The following is a 27,842-nucleotide window of genomic DNA, read 5'->3' as shown; positions in this document are numbered from 1 at the left end:
TGTCCTATTGACTAACAGCTAGCATTGTGTTATGTGCATATTTGTTTTTTTTTTCATATTTGGTTTTATAGTGTGTGCAGTTAATGTCTACTGTGTGAAAAGCAAAATGCCAGTGCTCTTGGGATAAGTAATCTGTAATCCCTGCCCTCAAGGAACCTATACCCAAGAGTGGAGAGCAGATAGAACCACGTAGCGTAATATAAAATAAGAGATGCTGAAGGCAATAAGTATAGTATATTGGGGGCACACAAAGAAGGGAGCGATTGCGTGTTGCTGTGGGAGCAGATTTGAGGAAGGCTTTGTAGAACAGGTGGAATCTGTTTATATTGGCAAATATGATGAATGTTATTCTTCATGCTTCCACACAATCCCCTTCCTCTTGATCACACTTGCCTTGGGAATGGGGCCTGACAGCTGGTGTTTATTCTCTTTTAAGTTGTTGTTACCATGGCTTGTTAACTATCATAATCCTGGAATGTCTTGGAAGGTATAACAGTTTCTGATGTTTACTTGGTTCTGTAAGTGAGGATTTGAACAGTCTAGGGCAGTGGTCGGCGAACTCATTAGTCAACAGAGCCAAATATCAACAGTACAACGATTGAAATTTCTTTTGAGAGCCAATTTTTTTAAACTTAAACTTCTTTTAACGCCACTTCTTCAAAATAGACTCGCCCAAGCCGTGGTATTTTGTGGAAGAGCCACACTCAAGGGACCAAAGAGCCGCATGTGGCTCGCAAGCCGCAGTTTGCCGACCACTGGTCTAGGGAAATCTGACTTTGGGGGCACCAAGAAATTATTTAAGTTGGTCACCTTCCTACATTCTTTGAACAGCTTATTTTGAACATCCCTGTGCAAATAGGAATCTAAAGTTAAATGCACTTCCACTAAGGAAGGCAGTAGTCATGAAGGAATTAAGTTCTGTTGATACATCTTTGTAGGGCAGGCAGGATTTTAGCTTGGCTATCCCTAGGCAGAAGTAAAAGCAGGGCCAAAAGTATGCTAGAACTTGGGGAACATACTGGGATGTGTGTGTGTGTGCGTGCGCGCGCTGATTAGTGAATATTACAGCTGCCAAGAAAGTAGGCTCCAATCCCAGAGGGATTAGGAATGCAGTCTAAGTCATTTGGACCACATTCTCTGGACAGAAGAGACCATTAAAGATTTTGAAAGGTGCCATGATCTGAGCCATATTTTAGGAAGAACATTCAAGCAGTAGTACGCAAGATACTTTGGTGTGGGGAAGTGTTAGAGGCAGGAAGATCTGTTAGGGGGAATTTGCAGTCACTCAGGGAAGGACACGCTAATGGCCTGAGCTGGAGCAGCAGCAGTAGGAGTAGAAAGCTAAGGATGCGTGTGATCGTGCCCTCTCTCACTTCCAGTACTTATATGCTAGTCCTCTACCGTTGATCTTTGCAGTTTTAAATTTGGGGTTTATTAATTTCAATTTTCAGGGAATTTCTTGAATGTCACATGGATATCAGTGTGTTTAGTCAGAAAGGATTAAAGATTCTTTAAAAATTCTAGTTGGATGAAAGATTCCAGATTTGGTTTGTTCTTGAAATTTGATCACTTGGGGTTGTATTTAAAGAAAGAGATTTGTCCTTGATGCCTTCCAGAAAAACTAAATGTGAGTTTTTTTTCCAGAATCTTAAAAAAATAATAAAAATAATTAAAAATACATTTTAAAATTACATATTTTATTTTTTAAAAGATTTTAAAATTGATTTTTAGATAGAAAGTAAGGGAGAGGGAGATAGAGAGAGAAACATCAATGTGAGAGCAAAACATTGGTTGACTGCCTCTTGCACCCCTCTACCAGGGATTGAGCCTACAACCTGGGCATGTGCCCTCTTTTGCTCGAACCAGCAACATTTTGATGCACAGGATGATGACCAAATAACTGAGCCACGCTGGCCAGGGCAATAAACTCTTTTTAAAGTAGTTTTAGGTTTACAGAAAAATAGAGCAGATTGTGCAGTTTCCATATACCTTCCCTCCCCCACATACTTTCCCTTATTAACATTGCATTAATATGTTACATTTGTTACGATTGAGGCAACAGTATTGATATATTATTAACTGAAGTTCATAGTTTAGATTAGGGTTCTCTTTTTGTGTTATACAGCTATGTGTGTTTTTATAGATGCATAATATTATGTATCCATAATCATTGTATCATACAGAATAGTTTCATTGCCCTAAAAATCCCCCATACTTCAGCTAGTATAGTATTACCTCTTCCCTATCCTCATCCTCTAATAACCACTGATGTTTTTATTGTCTTCTTAGTTTTACCTTTTCCAGATTGTCATATAGTTAGAATCATGTAGTATGTAATCTTTTCAGATTGGCTTTTTTTTTTTCTTAGAATATGCATTTAAGTTTCTTCCATGTCTTTTTGTGGCTTTACAGCTCATCTCTTTATTGCTGAATAATATTCCTTGTATATGTACCACAGTTTGTTTATTCATTCACCCTCTGAAGGACACCTTGATTGCTTCTATTTCTTGGCGATTATGAGTAAAAGATACAATAAATTTATGTATGCAGGTTTTTGTGTGGACAACTTTTCCGCTCATTTAGGTAAATACCTTTGGAGTATGATTGCCTCCTTCTTGAAGTCTAATGACCCTGCAGTCTATTCTGCACAACGAAGCTGGATTCTCAAATCACTAATAATTACTTTCAGTAATCAATCACTGAATTGCTTGTGAGTGGGTTTTTTGTTTCAGCTTTGGTAGATTCTTCGGACCATGCCATGATTGGAATCTGTGCATCTTTTTTTTTTTTTTTTCAGGTGTGAGTGTGGCAACCTGTATGGCCATCCTTCATGTGGGCAGTGCTCAGCAAGTGCGGACAGGGTCCACGAGCTCCAAAGAAGACGACTATGAGAGTGATGCAGCTACGATTGTCCAGAAATGTGTAAGTCACGCCTCTGGGAATACGGGTGCCTTGACTGTTCAAATGAGAGACTATGGCCAGTTCCACTTTCTTCCTTGGTAGAGGAAAGGCCGTGGAGTACTCTAGGTCTAAGAGGTAGGCATTCAGTTTGTTTATTTGGCGGATTGGTTGACCCTATAGAAAACACTGCCATGTTGTGGTGGCAGTGGACCTTAAAAGATGAGTCATCCAACCAGCATATATATCTGAGGGCTTACTATGTGTCAGTGTACTTTTAGTGGAGACATACAATACACAAGATAATTTCCAATAATGATAAGTGTATAGGATGAATAAATGTGTTAGAAAGCGATCTGGGTGTGTTGGGCCTGGGTGTGTTGCCTTAGATTGGGTGAAGGGAACACCTCTCAGGTGACATGTGAGCTGAGGGAGCCAATGCTATGTGAAGATGAAGGAAGGTGGGATGCAGTTGTATCATTGGAAAGTGACTTGAGGATATTTAACTCTCGAAGCTGAATTAATTTAGGCAGGATTTAGCATGTATAATGAAATATGTCAGCTTGCTCAAATTTTTGTGTATGTTTGATATTGGACAGCTTGAAATCTATGACATGATTGGACAAGCAATCTGCAATTCTCGCCGGGCTGGTGGTGAGGTAAGAAGCACATCCCTGCTGCATTCCACTCTTGTAGCGTCTAAGATGGGTTCCTGTCTTGTAGCCTATAAGCTATCAGTGTTCATATTTTTCTTTTCTGCCTTTTTCTTATTTATTAGATTTATTTATTTAAAATTACCTTTTTCAACAGCACTATCAGAACTTCCAGTTGCTCGGTGCCTGGTGCTTGTTAAACAGCCTTTTCCTCATATTGAACCTCAGTCCTACTGCCTTGGCTGATAAGGGGAAAGAGAAGGACCCACTGGCTGCACTCCGAGTCAGAGACATCCTTTCTCGTACCAAAGAAGGCGTGGGCTCTCCTAAACTGGGGCCTGGAAAAGGGTATGTGTCACTCCTGCCTTGTTTTGTTTCCCTGACATTTTCTGTTGGTGGGGGCTAGTTTAACTCTTCTAATCTCCACCCAGTTGAATTTAACCACTAAGATAATGATCATAATCTACTATCTCTACGTCATAACTATGATTTTGGTGGCAGTGGACTCATTTTCTCTGATCTGGTTTCCTCATCTGTAAGGAGAAAATATCTATGTAATATATATTTTAGGATTTTTTTTTGAGGTTCAAATCAGGAAAAAAGTGCTTTTGTATAATGAGCTGGTTGATTTGAAGGTGATGACTCAACTTGCATGTTTACCTATAAAGCGAGGATTTTGTCACGTCCATCTGGCTTGCTTCCTAAAATACTTGCTACTGTTTTGAAGAAATCTGGGCATTAAGCCCTGCTTGGTAGGAAAGAAAAGATGGCTTTTGTGCTGTGCAAGGTTTTGTTTTCTAAGCCCAGGCATTTCTGGATTGTATTTCTTCATTCTGTCCCAACAATGTACTAGGTAGGTTCTGTTCAGGCCTTGAGGCTGTAGCACAATCAAAGCAATGTCCTTGCCTTTGTGAAGTTTCTTTTCTTTTCTTTTCTTTTTTAAATATATTTTATTGATATTTCACAGAGAGGAAGGGAGAGGGATAGAGAGCTAGAAACATCGATGAGAGAGAAACATCGATCAGTTGCCTCCTGCACACCTCCCACTGGGGATGTGCCCGCAAGCAAGGTACATGCCCTTGACCGGAATCGAACCCGGGACCTTTCAGTCCGCAGGCCGACTCTATCCACTGAGCCAAACCGGTTTCAGCAATGTGGAGTTTATTTTCTTTATTTTTGTTTTTGTTGTTGTTAATCCTCAGCTGAGGATATTTTTTTCTATTGATTTTTAGAGAGGTAGGAAGGGAGTTAGGAGAGAGAGAGAGAGAGAGAGAGAGAGAGAGGCAGAGAGAGAGAGAGGCGGGGGGAACATCAATGTGAGAGAGACATGTTGATTGATTGCCCCCTGCACATGCCTCAACTAGAGCTGGGATCAAACCTGCAACCCAGGTATGTGCCCTTGACCAGCAATCGGACTTGAGACCCCTTGGTCCACAGGCTGATGTTCTAACCAGTGAGCAGAACCGACCAGGGTAGAGTTTTATTTTCTAACTGAACGACAGAGAACAAATATATTAAGTTCATAATAGATTGTTATATATGAGTGTTGTGAAGAAAATAAGCCAGAGCAAGGTAATAGAGTGATGGGCTGTTATTTTAGTTAGAATGGTCAGGAAAGAGCTCTAAAGATGAGGTGTAGAGAACATAAGTAAAGTGACACAGTGAGCATTGCAAATATTTGGGATAGAATTGTACAGGTCTTGAGGTGAAAGTATGCATTGGCATTTTTAAGGCTCAACAAGTTCAGTATGGCTAGAGTGGAGAAATTGAGGAGGGAGATTAGTGGAGAATTAGGTCAGAGAGGTAGCTAGGGGCCAAGTCACCTAGGGCCAAGTGTAATCTGTAGGTGTAAGAGGTTTTTGACAGGGGAGTGATATGATCTGATTTATTAGTGATTTGATAATCCAGCTTCTGTATGGAAAATAGACTGTAGGGTCGTTAGACAAGAAGGAGGCCGAAGAGTTAGGAAGCTCATGCATTACTCCGAATGAGAGAGGAAGGGGACTTGGAGTAGGGTAGTGGTGGTAAAGGCAGAGAAGAGGTCATATTGGAATATGTTTTGAAGGTATAGCTGATGGGATTTGCTGATGGCTTGAATGTTGAGTGTGAAAATATGACATCAAAATTTTTTGGCATGAACCCAACCTGTGTGGATCAGTGGTTGAGCATTGACCTATGAACCAGGAGGTCAAGGTTTGATTCCCTGTCATGGAACATGCTCAGGTTGCTGGCTCAATCCCGGCAGGGGATTGAGTGGGGAGTGCAGGAGGCAGCTGATCGATGATTTTCATCATTGATGTTTCTATATCTTTCTCCCTCTCCCTCACTCTCTGAAATCAATACAAATATGTTTATATTGTGAGTCGATCTTCACTCTTGGTATTGTAAAGGGAAATGCCAAAAAAAAAAAATCTATATTCTTACAAGTAGCAGTTACATTTTTTAAATGGCTGTTGTTTCTTGAGATTTAAAAAGAGTACATGTACATTTCGTAAGCTATAAACCATAAGAAAGGGGAAACTATCACCCAAATTGGTAAACACTCTACCAGACATCAGACATTTTTCTGTATACATATATATGTTTTACAAAATTAGGATCACTGTTATGAAATATTGTTGACATCTTTTCAGTGAACAAACTGTAAGTTTTTAATGGCTGACAGTATTCCACTATATAAATACACCATAGTTAACTAAATATCTTATTAAACACTTAGGTTGTTTCAAGCTTCTTATTTTGATAAATAATACTCTATTAAAACTTCTAAAACACAAATCTTTGTGAACTTGTTTAATGATCCCCTTGGAGTAAATTACTAGAAGTGTAATTGTTAGGATAAAGGGCACACTTATTTAAACATTTGCAATGTTTTGCAAGTTTCTCTCATTTGCATTTCCACCTTCTATGTGTGCATATTCTCATTCTCCCAGGTCCACTTTGACAGTGGTTATCGTTAGTCCTCATGTTTGCTAACAGAAGTGAAAGATGTTCTTATATTGCTCTTGTTTGTATATCTTTGGTTACTAGTGTGATTGTGGTTTATTGCTCATTTTTGTTTCTTTTGTAAACTGCCTATGTCCTTTGCCTCAGTTTTTCCTCTTGGGTGTTTGTCGTTTTTTACTTATTGATTTATACGAGCTCATTGTAAATTGGATATGCAAACTTTGTCATGTCACTCAGACATAAAGAAAAGTTTTATAGAAGGTGGTAATTTTTAACGCTTTCTTCTCAAAAGAATGACTTTTAGAAAATTCAAACATCATTTAAATGTCAGCATCTTCACATGACTCAGTGGCTGGGTAGCTCAGTTCATTACAGTGTCATCCTGATACGCCAAGGTTGCAGGTTCGGTCCACACTCAGAGCATGTATATAAGTGGAACACTAAATATTAATGTCTCTCTCTCTCTCAATAAATAAATAAGTAAGTAAGTAAGTAAGTAAGTAAGTAAATAAATAAATAAATAAATAAAAAAAATTCCATGGGTTTGAAAGTTTCTTCCAGTCCTGGAATTCTTAACCTGAAGCCTGTGGATCCTTAGGCAGTCTGTGGTTGGCCTCCAGGGAGATTGTGCACTTCTGAAATTACATGCAGATTTTGTGTGTGTGTGTGTGTGTGTGTGTGTGTGTGTGTGTGTGCGCGCGCGTGCGCGCGCACACTGTTTTCTCCCTTGGGGAAAGGTCCATAGATTCTGAAAGGGGTCTAGGACCCCAAAATGACAAGATCCACTGTTTTTACGGTTGTAATTTATTGTGAGTTATCTTAAGGTTTGTGTTTTCCTTTTGCTTTGTGTAGGCATCAGGGATTTGGGGTGCTCTCGGTAATTTTGGCGAACCATGCTGTCAAACTGTTAACATCCCTTTTTCAAGACCTGCAAGTGGAGGCTCTGCACAAGGTGAGCGGATTGTACTCAGGGAATCAGTATATCGATGGCTGGATCTACTGGGTAAGCTAGCTGGAGCTAGCAGATCAGGTTATTATTTCCTGATGACTCATAACATTAATTATCTTTTGATGTTTACCTTCAGGGCTGGGAGACAGATGGTCCCCCTGCGGTCCTGAGCATTATGGCTCAGAGCACCTCCATACAGAGAATTCAACGGCTGATTGACTCTGTTCCACTGACGAACTTGCTGTTGACATTACTCTCAACTTCCTACAGAAAGGTGGGTGGGTCATGCCATTGGTAATTGGAAGATCTTATATAGTATATAACCTTCTCAAAATGAGTAAGACTGACTACTTTCTTACGGTGACCTTTGCAAACGCCAAATTTGTGGTAATAGTTTTAAAGATTAGAGGAATTCTTAAATTATTCTAAACATTTGAATCAGCTATTAGCTTTGTGACACATTTGGCTACTTGGTGATTTGTGACAATTGGCATGCTGAAGCAAAAACATGCAGTACACTATGGAAACACTCCTTTTTCAATTCTTGACTGTATTTCTGGTTTTGGAGTGCTTTTGTAGGGTAAAGCAGAGTCATGAAGGGGGCTATTAGGAGAGCTACCCCCTGGATTTAGAAAGAAGAGTAAGACACAGAACAGACTTTCCAAGTGGTGAATGGGATGAAGTTGGATGGCTCCAATTTTGTGGTCTTCAGTTACACAAACCTCCCTGTTTGCCCAGGCATGTGTCCTGCAGCGTCAGAGGAAGGGCTCCATGAGCAGCGATGCCAGTGCCTCCACTGACTCAAACACCTACTACGAGGATGATTTCAGCAGCACAGAGGAGGACAGCAGCCAAGGTAGAGTCTCTCTTTTCTGTCTCACAGGAGGTCAGCTACAGAGTGCAGCAGGAAGTTTCCCAGTGCTTCCTCTAGTTTCCTTTTACCGTTTTCTTCAGCTGCCTAGCCTGGATCTTGATTTTATGTGTACTCAATGGTGACATGTTATTTAAGAGTAAGTTGAGCTGTTGAAGACTGAATGATAGAAACTATCAGTTTGCTTTTCATTCCTTTTCCTCCAAAATCAAAATACATCTCAGTTCATATTTCTTTTCATGTTAACCCATTTTATGAACTCTGCTCTGAGCTTTCCCACTTAACTGAAAAGGTTGTGAGGTGTTTGGTTTGGCTGTTGTCATAGATGTGTGGCTTGGGGAAGCTTTGGGAGAGACTGTTGCTGTGAACTACAGGGCAAAACTAGCATTACTTCCTGCCTCAGTTTGGAGAAAGATTGAAAGAGATAAGTATCTCAGATTCTTTATAATCAGGTTTGAGGGACCAATGTACAGTACTGCGAAAGGTATGATTCTTATCTTAGGGTTTACAACTGATAGGCAAGTAAAAATTTGCTCTTGAAAATATTTGCTTTGTTGCCAGTAAAATAAAGTGAGATTGTTTTTCTTCCTCTGTTGGGCTCCATTAAAAAAAAATCAGTTGGTAACAAAGGGAAAAAAAATCAGTTTTATCGAGGTATAATTTACATAAAGTGCTCCCATTTTATGTATAGGTTTAGATGTTTTAAAATTTTCAATTACAGTTGACATATAATATTATATTTCATAGATGAGTTTTGACAAATTTATGCAGTTGTGTAACTACCACCACAATCAAGATATCCTTGTGTTCCTTTTGACTTAGATACTTTTATTTTACAAAGTATCTAAATGATATACTAACATTTTAAATTAAAAAAAATGTATTATGTTTGTTGTTTTTCTTTTTCTCTGTTCAGATGATGACAGTGAGCCTATTTTGGGGCAATGGTTTGAAGAGACCATCTCCCCCAGTAAGGAGAAAGTGGCCCCCCCACCTCCTCCTCCACCCCCTCCTCTGGAGAGCTCTCCAAGAGTTAAAAGCCCCAGTAAGCAGGCCCCTGGTGAGAAGGGCAACATTTTGGCCAGTCGCAAAGATCCTGAGTTGGTAAGAGTGGATTTCTGAGATTTAGGGGAAGGAAAAATGGGGAGAAAGGGCATGAAAATCAGATAATTTAACTAAAACATTTTGTAGGATGGGTAATTGTAAGATTTAAAGGTATTTTATCTTAGGACTTAAATGTATCAATTATGCTTGATTAAATAACTTACACTCTTCGTGGTGTTTCTGTGATTAAGGGTTAGTAACATGGTCTTCGGAGTTACACAGACGTGATTTTCAATTATATGTCTCTTACTTACTGGCTCTGTGAATTTGGGCAAGAATCTGAACTTCTCCTTGCCTCACTTTTGGTTTTATCATATGGGAGTGATTGTTCCTGCCTTTAAGGGTGTTGTGAAGACCCCTTAGCATAGATCTGGTACATAGTAAGATCTTGCTAACACTTTTTGCAACCAGTATTTATAGATGATGTACTCTGTGTCGGCCCCTATTCTGAAGCTGTATCAGCAAACAAGTCAGATACAATCTTTGCTTTCATACAGCTTAGCCTAGTCAAGAGTCTGGAATAAAGCATTTATACAATAATTCAATTTAATTTTCATGGAGCAGGTAAAGAGCCAAGAATTCTATAATTATATAGGCCTCAGAATTGAATCCTATCTAATAAAAGAGTAATATGCAAATTAACCATCACTCGGCTATACTAACAAGCCGCACCCACCAGCCAATCAGAAGTGAGTATGCAAATTAATCCAACCAAGATGGCTGTGGCCACAGAGTGAACAGGAGGCTTGGGTTGCCCCTGGCAATGGAGGAAGCCAAGCTTTCTGCACACCCTGGCCAGCCCAGGCCTCCGCTCAAGGCTACAAAGTTTCAATTAAAGAAAGATAAATAAATCCCAGATCCCAGGGCCTCCGCTTGGGTTGCTGGGGGGCATGGCCGGCCTGAAAACCACCACAGGCCCCTTGCCCAGGCCGCCCTACACCCCAAGGGAACCTCCACCATGATCTGGGACACCCTTCAGGGCAAACCAGCTGGCCCCCACCCATGCACCAGGCCTCTATCCTATCTAATAAAAGAGTAATATGCAAATTGACCATCACTCCAACACATAGGATGGCTGCCCCCATGGGTCAAAGATCCTGCCCCCATGTGGACATAAGATGGCCAGCAGGGCAGGACAGTTGGGAGGGACCAGGCCTGCAAGGGAGGGCAGTTGTGGGCGATTAGGCCAGGAGGGGAAGGCAGTTGGGAGGGACTAGGCCTGCAAGGGAGGGCAGTTGGGGGCGATCAAGCCTGCAGGGGAGGGCAGTTAGGGTTGACCAGGCCTGCAGGGAGGGCAGTTAGGGGCAAATAGGCTGGCAGGGGAGCAGTTAGGCATCAATCAGGCTGGCAGGGGAGTGGTTAGGGGGTGATCAGGCTGGTAGGCAGAAGTGGTTAGGAGCAATCAGGAAGGCAGACAGGTGAGCAGTTGGGAGCCAGCATCCTGGATTGTGAGAGGGATGTCCGACTGCCCATTTAGGCCCGATCCAACTTGGATCGGGCCTAACGGGCAGTCGGACATCCCTCAAGGGGTCCCAGATTGGAGAAGGTACAGGCTGGGCTGAGGGACACACACCCCCGTGCACGAATTTTGTGCATTGGGCCTCTAGTATATCAATAATACCCTGGAACTGGACAAATATAGATCGTAGCAGAGAAAGAAGCGAGTCAGTCTATTTGGAAAATCCCTGTCTTCATACAATATTTTGTGAAGTCTGTTATACTAAACTGGCATACTGTTTTGTGTAATTGGTAGAATTACATGGGAAGGACTATCATAATTAAACTTAGTCCTGATATAGGAATTTAAAATCTGATTTTTAAGTTCATTGTGTTTATTATAAGCATGAAACCCATGGGCATATTTTACTTCTATTGGTTGTCAGGATTTGTAGGGGCTCTGGGCATCAGAACCTGATATGAGCTTTTTGTTGTTGTTGTTCTTTTTAGTTCTTAGGTCTGGCTTCCAACATTTTGAACTTCATCACCTCTTCCATGCTGAACTCTCGGAACAATTTTATCCGAAACTATCTGAGTGTATCTCTTTCAGAACACCATATGGCCACCCTGGCCAGTATCATTAAGGAGGTGGACAAAGATGGACTCAAGGGTCAGTACACAGGATATCTTTTTCTAGGGGAGTTTGGCTGTTGGCAGGGTGGTGTGATGCATCAAGTAGCTGCTTGAATAAATTGGTTTTCCCATTTGTCTCCAAGGTTCATCAGATGAAGAGTTCGCTGCTGCTCTCTATCACTTCAACCACTCTCTGGTGACTTCTGACCTCCAGTCACCTAACCTGCAGGTTTGTGTGCACTATGACTGGTCAGGCCAAGAGCTCTCCATCAGTTCTCGGCAGGCTGCAATTCTTCTATTGCTAAGGAATGCAGTTTGTCATGGAATCCCCAACCTGAAAAGAGTTTCTGAGAAGGATTCTAGTATGTCCCTCTGCCTCAATTAGGATCATTTTAGGGAAAAGAAAATGTCACTCAGTGAACTTAAAGAAAAGGAACAACTACGTAACTCCCAATGACTATCCTAGTAGAAAAATGGACAAAATAAACAAGAGGGCAGTTTATTAAAAAAATATAAATGGCCAACAAACAGGAAATGTTCGTCATTAGTAATCTTCAGAAATACAAATTAAAAGGTGTGTTTTAAAGGAATCAGATGACAGGAGATAGATGCTCTCATATACACTCCTGCTTGCAAACCCACCAACCACCGAAATGAAATCTAGGTTCTTGATTGTGGACTTCTAAATTTTAAAATTTTCTCTCCCTACTGAAGTACCTGATGTCCTGATTTCTAAATCTTTAATTTCTCATTTCATTAGTTTCATATATGTATTTATTTTTGCATTTATAGTTCTTAAATGATAAAATTATTGTTTTTAGTTTTTATAGCAAATGACATCATTCTCTGTGGAATCTTTTTAGGCTTTTTTCACTTAATATTATTTAGTAATAAACTGCCAAGATCCATCTATACTTTTGCAGTTCTTGTTTTGACTGCTATGTAATATTCCACTGTCTTTGTGACTATACCAGTTTATTTCCCATCTGCTCCCACTGACAGACCTTTGGGTTGTGTCAGGTTTAATTGAAATTCCAGGTGTTGCTATGATCTTTCTTGTACATCTCCCCTGTTCTCTTGGGACTATAACTAGGAGTAGAGTTGATAGGTTATGGAGTTTGTGGCCTTAAGCAGATAATGCCAAATTACTCTATTTGTGATATCTGTAATGTTTTGAGTAATTATTTCCAAGGAATGAGGTCCTCTAGAATGTTTTTAAAAAAATATATATTTTATTGATTTTTTACAGAGAGGAAGGGAGAGGGAGAGTTAGAAACATTGATCAGAGAGAAACATCAATCAGCTGCCTCCTGCACACCCCCTACTGGGGATGTGCTCACAACCAAGGTACATGCCCCTGACTGGAATTGAACCTGGGACCCTTGAGTCTGTAGGCCGACGCTCTATCCACTGAGCCAAACCGGTCAGGGCTAGAATGTTTTATAAGAATATAATTTAATTTGGCAGACTTAGAAGTTTATTCTGTGTCCTGAGGTAACTATGATTTGTGTTTTCTGAAGCCAAGTGAGAAAGCAGGCTTTTGTCTGCTTTTCCATTGCATCCTGCTCAGTTTGTGTGTGTTTGAGAAGATAAGTTGCAGCTTAGATAACTGAGCTGAATGTAAAGCTCATTTGAAAGACATGCCTCAACTGGAGGTAGACAGCCCTGATTAATTCTAGATGCCTTGACATCTTCCAGGCAGGTTCCTGCTAATACTGTTAATGTAAGTTGTTAGACCTACAAGGTGTTGTATCTTCCCCCTTTGAGTGTTATTTGTAGCATGTAACTGATTATGAAAGAAAAAAAATGTTAGCTATTTCAGTTCAAGTTATCTTTGGAAAGTACAGACTTTTCATGTTCTATCCATTTAGAATATTTCCCTGATTCTGCTGTCTCAATGCATTTCTCCTTTTTCAGGACCTCATTTCTGACAATTAATGATAATTGTTAATGGGGTTAGGTTAGTAATTGTTTCCTTTATATTTTTGTCATTTTTTGAATGAAATGATCTTTTTCCAAACCACTTCTAAATCTGAATCTTTGCACCCTCTTTTATTTAAATTACTCCTTTTAGTGTTAAAAAGTAACATTAGAGAGCATGAGTAGCCTTTTGGCCTCATCCGCTGTCCTTTTCCTAATGGTCTCTCGTATGTCTTTCATATCAGAACACACTATTGCAGCAGCTGGGAGTTGCTCCTTTTTCTGAGGGCCCGTGGCCCTTGTACATCCACCCTCAAAGCCTCTCTGTACTTTCACGCCTCCTGCTCATCTGGCAACATAAAGCCGCCGCTCAAGGTGACCCTGATGTCCCTGAATGCCTTAAAGTTTGGGACAGGTAAGAAAATGCCAAGAGGAACCCTGTGGAGAAGGTTATTTACTTTTTCTTTGTAGTGAATCTGTACCTCTGAGGTGGTACTCGGATGATGGTGTTGAAAGTGTGAAGGTGGAGGAGTGTGTTTCTGAGGGAGAGGGTGGGGGAAGACGTGCTGTTTAAAAGACAGTAGTACATAAACTATGGTCTGGAAACAGAATTCCTTCAGGACAGAAGGGATTTGGTTGCATTTATGAGATAGAACCTAAATCGTGAACATAGCCAATTTTATCCTGACATGGTTTTTTGAGAGGGAACAGGGAAGCCAACTCTGTTGCTTTCAGCATGAAACCACTTTTTTTACTTGGGGGAAGCTCAGATTAATTATCTAAATCCTCTTTAGATGGACCTATATTTGCATTTTTGTTTATGTGGTTAGGAGTCTTCAAAGCAGTTTATTTTCCTAAAAGGCTTTGCTTTTTCTTCCCCATTCTACGATCAAATAAATTCTAATGTTGGATTGGATAAATCATAAACCCCTAAAATGCCAAAGACCCTACATTTTTCCTGGTGGAATCTTGCAAAATGGCCAGGAGGTGGTGGGGGGAATGTGAGGGGGAAGCCCTTATTAAAACACAAATCTCTATTCTGATAGCCAAAGGCAGCAGAAACAGTTGGCTACATTTATTTCTTTTTTGCATAAAAGCTCTTCCAACAAATTCTGAAGAGCAGAGGTTTGAGTTATTTTTTAAAGTATATTTTATTGATTTTTTACAGAGAGGAAGGGAGAGGGATAGAGAGTTAGAAACTTCGATGAGAGAGAAACATCGATCAGCCGCCTCCTGCACACCTCCCACTGGGGACATGCCCGCAACCAAGGCACGTGCCCCTGACCGGAATCGAACCCGGGACCCTTCAGTCCGCAGGCCGACGCTCTATCCACTGAGCTAAACCGGTTTCGGCTGAGTTATTTTTGACTATTATTATACATTGATTTAACCTGTACTATAAACTAAAAAAATTAAATTCTAGAATCAAAGTATAGGGAAAAGTAATTGTTTTTACCTGACCAGATTTGTTAATTTAAAAAAAAAAAAAAAAAAAAAAAGCACCACCTTTTGGGAGTTTGCAGTTCTTGCCATTGTCACAAATGACTGGGCTGGTGTTAACACTCCTGTGGCTTCCCTGGACATTGCTGAATAGTTCTTGTGGATCCATCTGGCTTTTTTGTAGCCAAGATTTAGTTTTTTCTTTACATGTGGCTGTTTGTCTTCCTCCATTTGCTATCTTAATGCTTGGGTTTAACTCTTCCAGTACTTAACATTGTAACACTTTGAGAATGTTCTAATTTTTTCCCAATGGACATACTCTCCTTTTCTCTGGTAGGTTTTTGTTGACAATGAAGCAGAATGCCTTGCAAGGGGTGGTGCCCAGTGAGACAGAAGACTTGAACGTAGAACACCTGCAGCTGCTGCTCCTCATTTTCCACAACTTCACTGAGAAAGGCCGGCGGGCCATATTGATCCTTTTTGTGCAGATCATCCAGGAGTTGAGTGCCAACATGGATGCCCAGATGCGCTCTGTGCCTCTCATCCTGGCTCGCCTTCTTTTGATCTTTGATTATCTGCTTCACCAGTACTCCAAAGCCCCTATGTATCTGTTTGAGCAGGTACGATGGACATATTCTTTTTGCTTTACTAGCTGTTATGGAGAGTGTTTTCTTCTTGAGTTACATGATACAAACCAAAATGACCTGCTCAGTTTAGGTTTAAGGTGTTCATTGTGGTAGGCATTTGAGTAGCCTTAGGAAGACCACTAGGACTGTGTTTGTGCACTCACACTTGATGTTTAGCCAGAAGCAATAAATGTAGATGACTTGATGTGTTTGTTAAAATTGGATTATAGGCTCTGTTCACAGGTGTCCTTCTTTGACTTAACCTTGCTTTGTCTGGCACAGTAACCTGAGCATCAGCCCTTACTGAATATTTGTTAGTGGTTGAATGATGGTCAAGGAATAAATTTTATGGTTTGGTGAATTCTTTTGTAGGGATCCAAAATGAGGATGGAAGGGCCAGTTAAGGATTATTATACTCAGCATTTCTTAAAATGTTTCATTTTACTCCAGCAATAAGATGCTCCCCAAAAGAAGTCACAGAAAAATCTTAAGATTTTATTTTAGTTTATGAATTCCTTAAACTTTGATTCATCAGTCTACATCATGCCTAGAGTGAGAAGCAGATGGTGACTATGCATCTTTCTTATTTGGAGTATTTGTTTTAAAAGGTGCAGCATAACCTGCTCAGTCCTCCTTTTGGTTGGGCAAGTGGATCCCAAGACAGCAACAGCCGCCGGATGACCACCCCCCTCTATCATGGTTTCAAAGAAGTAGAAGAAAACTGGTCCAAGCATTTTTCATCAGGTCAGACAAAAGACTCGAAAAGAAATCAATTTATTGGTTCTCATGGGCAGGAGACTCCTTGAGGATCTTTGCTCATTAGTTTGTCTACTCCCTTGGGTGACAAGTACCTATAGATTCAAAACATTTTCAGATATAGATGCTCACATATCCAGCATTTATTTTAAAACGACAACAACAAAAAAACACATCGAGACACAAGAATTAGAATCGTTTTGTCTGCCACTCTAGATGATTAAATTTAATTTCTCTTAGGATATGGTTCTAACTCACCATAAATTTCCTTTTGGGTCAATATTCAGAAAATAATGGGAGTTATGACATCATGTGTGGTGTTTCTAGTTGCCCATTCTTTTGACGAGGTGCTTCTTGTGTGCATTTTATCATGAGGATTGTGAGATGTTTAGTGTATCCTGTGGAAACGTTCAAGTGTTCATATGAATTTACTATCATTTGGATCTCTTTTTAGTCCCTTTGGTATTGGGGAAATAGCATTTAACTTTAAGGTAGTCAGTCTAACGATACAATTTTGTTGATGAGCTTGATCATAGAGCATGTTAGTTAACTCCTAAGTAGTGGTTCTTATCTGGGGGTGATTGTGCCCCCACTGCCAAAAGTGATATTGGGCAGTGTCTGCAGACATACTTAGTTGTCACAACTGGGAGGTTCCTCCTGGTATTCAGTGGATAGAGCCATAATGGTGCCAAACATTCTGCAGTCTGCAGAACAGCCTCCCATAGTGGAGTTATTTGGCCCAAAATGTCAGTAGTGCCAAGGTTGGGAAACCCTGTTCCAAAGAGTTTCTTGGTTTTTACATTTTACACTTATTAAACAGAGTTGAGAATAAAATACTTTTTTAAATAAGCATATTATTTTTCAGATGCTCTGCCACAGCCCAGATTCTACTGTGTCCTGTCCCCAGAAGCCTCAGAGGATGATTTGAACCGACTCGATTCTGTGGTACCAGGAATTTTAAAACCCCATTGTACACGCGGGTCAGATGGTTTCCACCAAAATCAGTTTGTCAGGGGGAAAGAGAATGACTGTATGTAATGAGGGAATTTGTTCTGTGTTAAGGTTTGAGCTTATTCTAAAAGGACAGTGCTATTTTGAGGCTTATTGGCTGGGCTCCAGTTTTGCTGTAGGGGATGTCCTTTCTAGTGGTTGACACCTCTGACACGTTATTCCTGAAGACTTTTAGCATTTTCACTTCCAGATATTTTAATGGATAAACATAGTTGCCTTATTCTAAAGCCTGCACTGTGAGCTGACAATGGCTCATAGGAGGTCCCTGAGTGGGAATCTTTCTGCAACAAGAAATTGTTAATCAGAATTAGATGAACTCCTTTGTCAATCATGAGGTTAAGCGATAGTGTAAGTAGTAGGAAAAAAATATTTCCAAAAATAAGGAATGATTGTCTTTCTTTCTTGGTATTAGGCATGTGATGTTCTCTTCTCCAAGCTTGTCAATTATGATGAGCTTTATACTGCCCTGACATCCCTGCTTGCAGCTGGTTCCCAGCTTGACACAGTCAGGAGAAAGGAAAACAAGAATGTTACAGCTCTGGTAAGACCATGGAAGCCTGGGCTAGTTATGAAGTTTGGCCTTTGTTTGATAATTGGTAGCAGTTCTACCAGAAATTTCCTTCAGTTTACTGAATATCTATTTGCAAAACTGACTGGTACTTCAGTATTTCTATGTAGTTATTCCTCTTAGAGATAATTTTATCATTTGTTAGCATTGGGAAAATTGTGACTTTGAGAGTCAATGGCCACCTAAGTATTACATATCCTGTGAGCCCTTAATGGGTGATACCGAAAGCCTCACACTTGAACTTTTTCTGTGGTCACAGCACTGTCTCTCTCTCTCTAAAAGCCTTAATAGCAATCAGGCCACAGAAAAGGCCAGCTGATTGTGGGCCTGCCAAGGAGAATGTCCTGCTTTCTTTTAGTTACTTGTTAAGTTGTTTGGGGAGCCAAAGTTGTCTCAGAGCAGCTTTTTTGGCCTGTGAAGTGTGCAGGATATGGTGGAAATTATTTGTATGTGTGCTTTCACGTTTTCTGCTTTATTATTAGATATATTCTCTAGAAAGACTTGAGCCAAATCTCAGTTGAAAATGAGGACTGTTCTGCTTTGAGAGTTGCGTTTGGAGCAGTTCTTACCATTAGGGAGATCTTGAGGCAGTGCTGCTACCTTGGTGACTGCTCTTTTTGCTTCTTCCAGGAGGCCTGTGCCCTTCAATATTACTTTTTGATACTGTGGAGGATCCTAGGAATTTTACCACCATCCAAGACCTACATGAACCAGCTGGCCATGAACTCACCTGAGATGAGTGAATGTGACATCTTACACACTCTGCGGTGGTCTTCCCGCCTGCGGATCAGCTCCTATGTCAACTGGATAAAGGTACCATAGTGGAATGCAGAGCTTGCTGCTAACGGGTATTCAAAGCCAGTGTTCTCTGTGCTGTTGGGAACTTTTAAATGTACGGGTAATGAAAACTTCAGACTCTGTCTATATTGATCTCCTGAACACTTTTTTCTTGCTGTCCAAATAGGATCACCTTATCAAACAGGGAATGAAGGCTGAACATGCTGGTTCTCTCCTAGAACTGGCTTCCACTAAGTGCAGTTCCGTGAAGTACGACGTTGAAATTGTAGAGGAATACTTTGCTCGACAGGTATGTGTGTTTTGGATTCTAAGTGACTGAATTTGGCTTTTGCCATATAGCCCTTTGCCACAACTAATTAATATCTTGTTATTTTTAAAGATCTCATCATTCTGTAGCATCGACTGTACCACCATCTTGCAGCTCCATGAAATTCCTAGTCTGCAGTCCATCTACACCCTTGATGCTGCTATCTCGAAGGTCCAGGTCTCCTTGGATGAGCACTTTTCCAAGATGGCTGCTGAGACTGATCCTCATAAGTCATCTGAAATCACCAAGAACCTACTCCCAGCCACACTACAGCTCATTGATACCTATGCATCATTCACTAGGTGTGATGGGCTGCCTGCCCGAAGGTGGCAAAGAGGGAGAGGTTAATCCTTGGGTGGTTTGCTTTCTTCAGGAGTCTGAAAATTCCTAAAATTGAACTTTGTAGTTCTAAGTACTATTCACTCTTCAGATCCCCAATGATTCAGAATTTTGTTGGTTTTATTTTTATCAACTTAGATTTTTTTCTTTTCTTTCTTCTTCTCTAATATCAAGGGGTGTCTGATGAAGGAATTTTCGAATAGTTCAGTAAGACTCAAGAGAAAGTTTAATTTTTATAAATCTTTAAATACTTTCTAGCATTTTATTTGTAAGATACAAAGAAAGATGATATAATTTTTCCAAGCATGGTCATTTCTGTTATTCACTAAGATGAAGCTCTTTAAATGCTCTTTAAAGTTTATGGTATGTAGTTAGAAAAACAAATTTTTAATGAGTTCTAGTATATTAAAATCCAGCCCTTTCTGTAAGCATGGCAAGTCACATGCCATGTAGATTTGTTTGTTTTTCATGATGTCTAAATATTTTGGAATTCATTTTCAGTGTATAAAAGTTGGGAGTTTATTCACAAATCAAAATTTCTGGCCTTTCTTACGTTGGAAGAGCTGGCAGAACTGGGCTGACTTGCCACATGTTAGTAACAAACCAGAGCTGAGGAGTGACCACTCTTGCAGCCGTGCTCACTGGGCTCAGCTGGTTTGCCCTGAGGGGTGTCCCGGATCAGGGTGGAGGTTCCCTTGGGGCGAGGGGCCTGTGGTGGTTTTCAGGCCGGCATTTCCCCCGGTGACCCAAGCAGAGGCACTGTTATCTGGGATTTATTTATCTTCTACAATTGAAACTTTGTAGCCTGGAGCTTAGCCAAGCCTTCTGCTCGATCAGTGGTGGCAGCCATTTCTCTTGGGATTTATTTATCTTCTATAATTGAAACTTTGTAGCCTTAAGCGGAGGCCAAGGCAGGCCAGGGCTGCAGAAGCTTGGCTTCCTCCATCGCTGGGGACAACCCTAGCCTCCTGCTCTCTCCAGCTCCGTGGCTGCCGCCATTTTTGTTGGGATTTATTTATCTTCTGTAGTTGAAACTTTGTAGCCTGGAGTGGAGGCCTGGGCTGGCAAGGGCAGGCGGAAAGCTTGGCTTCCTCCATTGCCGGGGAAACCCAAGCCTCCCTCCTGCTCTCTGTGGCCGCAACCATCTTGGTTGGGTTTATTTACATATTTGCTCCTGATAGGCTTATAGGCGTGGCTTGTGGGTGTAGCAGAGGTACGGTCAATTTGCATATTACTCTTTTATTAGATAGGATTGTGCTTTGTGAACATTTGAGAGGATGGGATATTCTTTGGGAAAGTTACCCATTGGAATTCTTATGAGACCAGAAAGGGGCAGGAGCTGTCAACTATATTTAACAGATTAGGAAATGGGTAAAGGTTTTTCAATTGGTCCAGGGTTAGTTTCTCCTAACTACAATGGGAGTAGATTCCTTCGGCATTTACATATCCCCTATTTTCTCTTCAGAGCCTATTTGCTACAGAACTTTAATGAAGAAGGATCCACTGAGAAACCTTCCCAGGATAAATTGCACGGCTTTGCTGCTGTTTTGGCTATTGGCTCTAGTAGGTGCAAGGCAAACACTCTGGGTAAGTGAATGTGCTTTTGCATAATACTGTTGTTATGACCAATAGTGCCATTTCTCTCCCTCTCGACCTGTCTACTGGCATTTTTCATTTATTGGAACCTTTCTGTGCATCAAGCACTGACAAGTTTATCTGTTTAGATCTTCACAGTAACCCTGTGAGAAAGTGTTGGCATCATCCCCTTTTACTCATAAGGAAACTGAGGCTTAGAGAAGTTATTTGCCCCTAATCCTATATCTTTGCAAGTGGTAGAGCTGGAATCCAAACCAAGATAAGTTGGTTCTAAAGCATTAGGCTATTTTGTGAGCACAGATCTTTGTTCTTTTTTTTTTTTTTCAGTTATAGAGATTAGGAAGACAAGCAGACTATTGTTTCATGCTTGGGAAACCTTCCCTGAATTAGGAATGATCTGGTAGAAATTTAGGATGGGGAATCAAAAGAACTGGAGTTAAATACAGTAGTTACCCTTCAAAATTTCCAGCCATTTGGCCCTGGCCAGTTTGGCTCAGTGGATAGAGCATCAGCCTGCGGACTCAAAGGTCCCGGGTTCGATTCCAGTCAAGGGCACATGCCTGGGTTTCGGACTCAGTCCCCAGTGGGGGGCGTGCAGGAAGCTGCTGATCAACGATTCCCTCTCATCATTGATGTTTCTGTCTCTTCCTTTTCCTTCCTCTCTGAAATCAATAAAAAAAAAATTTCCAGCCAGTTGTATTTTCCTGAATTTCAAACTTTAAATGCTTTGGATGTTCAAATATTCTCACTTTAGAAATTAAATTTTACTACTTACTTGAATGCTGTTCTTTACGATTTCTACCCTTAAGATTTGTCGTAAGGTTAAAAGGGATCAAAGCAACACTTATTTGTAGGTGTAGCAGATGTTTAATAGTGATTTTAGTCTACTTTTAATGACCTGCCTTTACTTTGCATCTTGTTTCCAATTTTCTGCTTTACTTACAAGATGAGAAAGTTAATATAGTGGGAAATAAAAACCTTACGGTTGAGATTGTTAAACAGTTATATAGTTCTTGGACATAATACTGCTATTGAATTATCCATCTAAGCTATCTTAGTAATTATTTTGACAGCTTGAACTTTGATGGTTCTTTTCTGCATTTGGGCCTGGCTTTTAAGATGCTGTGCCCTATTCTTTTTCTCTAGTGATGATTCCTTGTCCTTTTTGTGGCCACCAGGTCCAACACTGGTTCAGAATTTGCCATCATCAGTGCAGAGTGTTTGTGAGTCCTGGAACAACATCAGCACCAATGAATTTCCCAACATCGGATCCTGGGTGAGTGTCTTTCCAGGACGCATTAGCCCGTCCGTGTTCTGTTCTTATTCTTTAGGCTGAAAGTAGCTACCAAGGGATCTTTGTATGCTCCAGTAGTATTTGCTGTGGCTAAATCACTAATCAAAGCCTTGAATTATCCATATGGTACCCATGTGGTCTTTTGCTAAGAAGTGTGTGTTACTGTGTTACAGGACAGGTACTCTGCTACTAGAGCCTCCGTTTTTTCATCTGTTAAATACAGATGTGAAATTGAGAATATTAAATGTTAAGTGCCTTGCACATGATCTAGCATGAATTCTCAGTAAATGTTAATTCTGTTTCCTTTTCTTTTTAGGTTATGTCAAAACATGCTCCTCTTGTCATAATTTTATGGGGTAGCTTTTAGGTTCTCTAGGCTTTTAGAAGACTGTTAAATCTTCTGTCAGTTTACTTGAACTTTGTGTATTCTCTACTCAGATTACCTCTTTACAGATTATTACAGTTCTTTGGAAAAGCCAACTATTATAATCTTATTATCCCTGCTTTGTAATTGTGGCTTCAGTTTACCTTACCTGGAGCCTATAGTACAAGGATAATGAAGATATTTGTAATAGAAATCCAGATGCATTGCAAAATCTAAGATCCTTCTCAGGTATTCGAGACAATAGTTTTCATGTTGTGAATATACAGTTGACCCTTGAACAATACTGGCTTGAAATGTGTGGGTCCACTTATAGGTGGATTTTTGACCCGTACAGTTCAATTTGGCATTATTCAAGGATCAATTCTGGGGTTGGGAACCTGTGTATGAGGAGGACTGACTAGTTATATGCAGATTTTCGACTCATGGGAAATCAGCGCCCCTAACCTCCATGTTCATCAGGAACAACTGTAATATATTCTAATTATTTGGAAAATGATATTGGTATATTAACTTTTTATTAACTGAATTTTAACTTAACTTCTAACTAAAGTTTGTACCTGCTTCCTCTACTCTACCAGCTTTCCTTCCCAGGATGCATAGTAGTGTATACTGAGGAGAGCCATTGTCTGTAAACCTCAACAGGGCCTTAGTTTATGTCAGCTTGGTTTCTTTTTTCCATGTGAGAATTTTATCCTGGCTAGGTAGATGGCCTGTCCATTCGTGTCTGTTTTGTCTCCATTCAGCGAAATGCCTTTGCCAATGACACCATCCCTTCAGAGAGTTACATCAGTGCTGTGCAGGCTGCTCACCTGGGAACTCTTTGTGGCCAAAGCCTCCCCTTGGCTGCTTCCCTGAAGCACACCCTCCTCTCTCTGGTCAGGTTGACTGGGGATCTTATTGTGTGAGTACTTACTATGTAGCCTGAAGTGCTTGCTACGCCTGTATTCTGTCATAGCTAAAAAAACGCACGGATGTTGTTTTAAAAAAATCTACATAATAATGACTTACGCATGTTTCTGTAGCTGAAAGCCTGTTGGGTTAGAATCTGAGCTTTCACCTAGAATGATTTTTAACTTGGTTCTGAAGGGCAGCAGAGTACCTCTTCCCTTCTCTGTATAGTATTTCAGAAAAGGCATGCTGGCTTTAGATGATACTGTGATTTGGAGGTGCTTTGGGTTTAAACTTTAAGGTGATAGTGATGTATTTGAAATCAGATGTTTTTCCAGAATCATTGTGGGAGGCAGACACAGCCACAGGGGATTAGGAAAGGTCATGGAGGGACTATTTTGTCTTCCTGTACTTAGGTCATGGGTAAAGTCCTATATCACATTGCCTTAAAAGTTATCCAGATTCCTGACAGTTCTAGAAAAGTATCTGGGATGGGTTACTATATTAGGTTTTAGTTAATTTTTCTTTTCTAAATATAAAAAAAATACATCTTGTTTTAATAAATGAATTTTTCATATGGAAATAAGTTTTGCTTCTGATATAACAATGAAAAAATATGAAATGATATGATGGCACCTCTGTAAAAAAAAACAACTATCAAGGGCAAAAAACTGGACTAAGAGTCCTTCCCCTTAATAATGTCTGAATTGCCCTATTTTGCTGTCCCTCCTTGCAGCCTTTTGGAGAAGTAAATTCACTAACTTGGTTCCATTTTCTCTGTTGAAGTTGGTCCGATGAGATGAACCCACCACAGGTAATTCGGACCCTGCTTCCCCTTCTGTTGGAGTCGAGCACTGAGAGTGTCGCTGAGATCAGTAGCAACTCCCTGGAACGCATCCTGGGCCCCTCGGAGTCTGATGAGTTCTTGGCTCGTGTGTATGAAAAGCTGATCACTGGTTGTTACAACATTCTGGCCAATCATGCGGATCCCAATAGGTGAGCCTGATTGAGATCAGTCAGGTTCCTGTGACCTGCTACTCTCAGTGAAATGTACCAATACAGGCTCCTTTATGCCATTAATTATTAGCTTTTTATTGTGCTTTTGAACAGAAAGTTCTATACTTGTGTGCACTTTGTGTTGTCGGCATGGGCGTGAAAGTTATTTGGAATCCTCTTTTGTGATTAATTCTTAAGAATAAAAATGAAGAAAATGGAAGGCTTAAATGTTCAGATTTGGAAACTTGAAATATTTCAACAGATGCTTATCAAGTGCTGTACTAGATGTGATGAAGTGTACAAAGAAACAATAACATTTCTAATATTTTTGTGACCAGGTTTCTGAGATGGGTGGTCAATGGAATTAGGTAGTTTCATAGCATTGTTTGACTTCGATAGTTCAGGCCATGTTGACGTGGGTGAGCCATAAAGAACAGTTAAGTAAGTTACAGCTTTACCCTACTGAGAACTATATAAATAAATGGTCTAAGTATTGGGATTTCCTTTCTTTATGTTGTTGAGATCAGGTTTTTATTTTTATCATGGCCCCCACCTTCCCTCCCTTCCTTCCTCCTCTCATTCCCTCCTTCCTTCCATAATGTGTGGCCTGGGCCCATGGTCCTTTGGGCTCTAAGCCATTGACTACATCAGTTACCTCAGATTTTAGGAGCTTTTTTGTTTTATTAGCTTAATTTATCAAATATTTATTGAGTACTTATTGTGTGCCAGGCTTTTATGCTAAATTTTGACGAGACAAAATTGAATATTACCCTCAAGGTTTAGTCATAAACAAACTTTAGGCTTTTAAAAATCGGTGTTAGAAGGACATTGAAACAGACCTCCTTTTTGGTAGTTAATTTTTCTTTTTTATCCACAGTGGACTGGATGAATCCATCTTGGAGGAATGTCTCCAATATTTGGAGAAGCAACTGGAAAGCAGCCAGGCTCGTAAAGCCATGGAAGAATTCTTCTCTGAAAGGTGAGCTGAATTTTGTTTTATTCAGTGAGCATTTTTTGAATGCCTCCTGAAAGCAAAAAGCTATCTATGTTGACTTAGGTATTCTTTCTCAAGGAATACTTTAAGGACTGCTTAAGTGTACAAACAGTATCTTGGGGAGGACTTAGGTTAACTGCTGACTGCTTGAGGTTATTGATGAGGAGTTGACTTCTTGAACATCTTGTGTTGTTGACTCACAAATGACCAGTTCCCCTAGAGGAGATGAGGTTGTGAAGAAATAGAAATGGATATTAATGTGCTTCTTTCCTTTTTTCCCTTTATGCCTCCCAGTGGAGAACTTGTGCAGATCATGATGGCAACAGCCAATGAGAACCTCTCTGCTAAATTCTGTAACCGAGTTTTGAAATTCTTCACCAAACTCTTCCAGCTGAGTGAGTGACAGCTTTTAGTAATCTTCTTATGGGAACTTTGATGTCTGGCTAATACTGTGCATTTCTTCTGCCCGAGTGTCACTATAGCATTAAAATGATAACAAGTGGAGAGAATCCCTCAGAAAGTTCGGAAGGAAGTAGAAAACTTGCTTAAAGCCTTTCCCCTTTCCTGGCTCACAATTTGCACCTTCCTTCCTTTCCTTCTGCCCTCCTTCACTGAACTTGGCCTCTCTGTCTGTCCCCAGCTGAGAAGAGCCCTAACCCAAGTCTTCTACACCTCTGTGGCTCTCTGGCACAGCTGGCTTGCGTGGAGCCTGTGCGTCTCCAGGCCTGGCTCACCCGCATGACCACATCGCCCCCCAAAGATTCTGATCAGCTGGATATGATTCAGGAGAACCGGCAGCTGTTGCAGTTACTGACTACATACATTGTTCGGGAAAACAGGTAGAACAACTGCATTTCTGTAACGTGGACTAACGACTCCAGAAATATGTTGAGAGCTTTTTCAGTGATATTTTCTTCATGCATCAGCTAGTATTTTCAGTGACTCCAAAGCTCCCTTCACTAGAGTTAAGGAACCTAGTAGAGCTCCTTGCTTTTTGTCATGGAAAAACTTTTGCAATGACTTGATCTGTTGTTTGTAACATAGGTGAAAGTTTTCTGCTCGAGGAGCCCAAGTCCAAAGTATATATAGTCATGCATTTAATGTTTGATTTAAGACTTCCCTTAATTACTCTTACCAATTCAGAGGTACATGGAGTCAGTTTCCTGTTGATTACTCACCAATTTGCTGTTTCTTCCTCCCAGCCAAGTTGGGGAAGGTGTGTGTGCTGTGCTTCTGGGTACCCTGATCCCCATGGCAACAGAGATGCTGGCCAACGGTGATGGAACTGGTTTCCCTGAACTCATGGTTGTGATGGCCACCCTGGCCAGTGCAGGTCAAGGTGCTGGCCATCTTCAGCTTCATAATGCTGCTGTGGATTGGCTAAGTAGATGGTAAGGTGATGAAATTGGAGGAACCCATCCATACGTTACAACATTGTTCTTAGATAAAAGGGGATAAGTAATTGTAGGTTATTTTCTTTGTAGCTCAGAGTGAGTATAAAAGAAACTTGAATCCCTGGCACCCTCCCCCTTTTTTTTTGTTAATCCTTGCCCAAGGCTATTTTTCCCATTGATTTTTAGAGATAGTTGGCGGCGGGGGGGGGGGGGGAGGGGGGGCGTGCAGAGAGAGAAATATTGATTTCAACACATCAATTGGTTGCCTTCCTCATGTACCCTGACTGGGGCCGGGGATTAAACTTGCAGCCCAGGTATGTGCTCTTGACCAGGAATTGAACCCACAACACTTCGGTGCATGGGTCAGTGTTCTAACTATCGAGTCACACCAGCCAGGGCTTGAATGCCTGCCTTTTTATCAATAACTCTGTTCCCTTTAGACTTCATCTTCACTGTTTTCTAAGTAGGGTTTTCTGTTCATTATTCTTAGGAGAAGTCTTGGGGGAAATGTACTAAGTGTCAGTGATAAGGCCACACACTCCAGACCTCTGATTATCTACATAGTTTTCTAAGGATGCCTTTGCTTCAGTGTCCACAACTTGATGCAAGATTTATGAAGATGCTTCCTTTCTTTGGTTCATCTGATTTTGTGTCCTCTCCCCCTTTCTCTTTCCTTGGGATAGCAAGAAGTACCTATCACAGAAGAATGTGGTTGAAAAACTGAATGCCAATGTAATGCATGGAAAGGTAAGAAAAATGAGGAGTGTCAACAGTCAGGGAGTGATGATTCTCTGTCTGTGGTCAGGTGGAAGTCTCTCCTTTCTGTTGGCTTCTGTCCCTGGCCAGCCTATAGAGGAAGAGGCTACAAGTCTCAAAAGACCTAGAAAAATGTAATTGCAAACTGCATGCCCTTTGACACCTTTTGGGTGGCAGAATCCTTAAAACCATGAACTCCAGCTGTTTTTAGATAGTGCTATGCTGTGGAACACTGTCTCCTGCTCCTGCATTGGATCCATCTACTCTGAGGAGGGGTTATGTG

General features: G+C 40.7%; 1 protein-coding gene across 5 annotated transcripts in view; it reads left to right on the top strand.

The window, feature by feature from the left end:
• UBR4 (ubiquitin protein ligase E3 component n-recognin 4) overlaps positions 1 to 27,842 on the top strand; it is a 127,595-nt gene that overhangs the window by 12,622 nt on the left and 87,131 nt on the right. For all 5 annotated transcript variants that reach the window (XM_080654323.1, XM_080654322.1, XM_080654324.1 and 2 more), the window contains exons 9-34: positions 2,798 to 2,922; positions 3,498 to 3,557; positions 3,709 to 3,899; positions 7,350 to 7,449; positions 7,583 to 7,720; positions 8,185 to 8,302; positions 9,234 to 9,421; positions 11,369 to 11,528; positions 11,635 to 11,720; positions 13,657 to 13,826; positions 15,189 to 15,471; positions 16,086 to 16,221; positions 17,099 to 17,178; positions 17,657 to 17,785; positions 18,443 to 18,625; positions 18,777 to 18,899; positions 18,990 to 19,219; positions 20,722 to 20,843; positions 22,031 to 22,128; positions 23,275 to 23,432; positions 24,206 to 24,415; positions 25,293 to 25,394; positions 25,704 to 25,804; positions 26,050 to 26,248; positions 26,612 to 26,800; positions 27,487 to 27,550. In XM_080654323.1, the coding sequence (XP_080510449.1) occupies positions 2,798 to 2,922; positions 3,498 to 3,557; positions 3,709 to 3,899; positions 7,350 to 7,449; positions 7,583 to 7,720; positions 8,185 to 8,302; positions 9,234 to 9,421; positions 11,369 to 11,528; positions 11,635 to 11,720; positions 13,657 to 13,826; positions 15,189 to 15,471; positions 16,086 to 16,221; positions 17,099 to 17,178; positions 17,657 to 17,785; positions 18,443 to 18,625; positions 18,777 to 18,899; positions 18,990 to 19,219; positions 20,722 to 20,843; positions 22,031 to 22,128; positions 23,275 to 23,432; positions 24,206 to 24,415; positions 25,293 to 25,394; positions 25,704 to 25,804; positions 26,050 to 26,248; positions 26,612 to 26,800; positions 27,487 to 27,550 (3,743 nt within the window). The remainder of the gene's footprint in view (positions 1 to 2,797; positions 2,923 to 3,497; positions 3,558 to 3,708; positions 3,900 to 7,349; positions 7,450 to 7,582; positions 7,721 to 8,184; positions 8,303 to 9,233; positions 9,422 to 11,368; positions 11,529 to 11,634; positions 11,721 to 13,656; positions 13,827 to 15,188; positions 15,472 to 16,085; positions 16,222 to 17,098; positions 17,179 to 17,656; positions 17,786 to 18,442; positions 18,626 to 18,776; positions 18,900 to 18,989; positions 19,220 to 20,721; positions 20,844 to 22,030; positions 22,129 to 23,274; positions 23,433 to 24,205; positions 24,416 to 25,292; positions 25,395 to 25,703; positions 25,805 to 26,049; positions 26,249 to 26,611; positions 26,801 to 27,486; positions 27,551 to 27,842) is intronic.

This window comes from Plecotus auritus (assembly GCF_963455305.1).
Source record: "Plecotus auritus genome assembly, chromosome: 2".
NCBI classification, from domain to species: domain Eukaryota; kingdom Metazoa; phylum Chordata; class Mammalia; order Chiroptera; family Vespertilionidae; genus Plecotus; species Plecotus auritus.
This window is presented reverse-complemented; position numbering and strand designations above follow the sequence as displayed.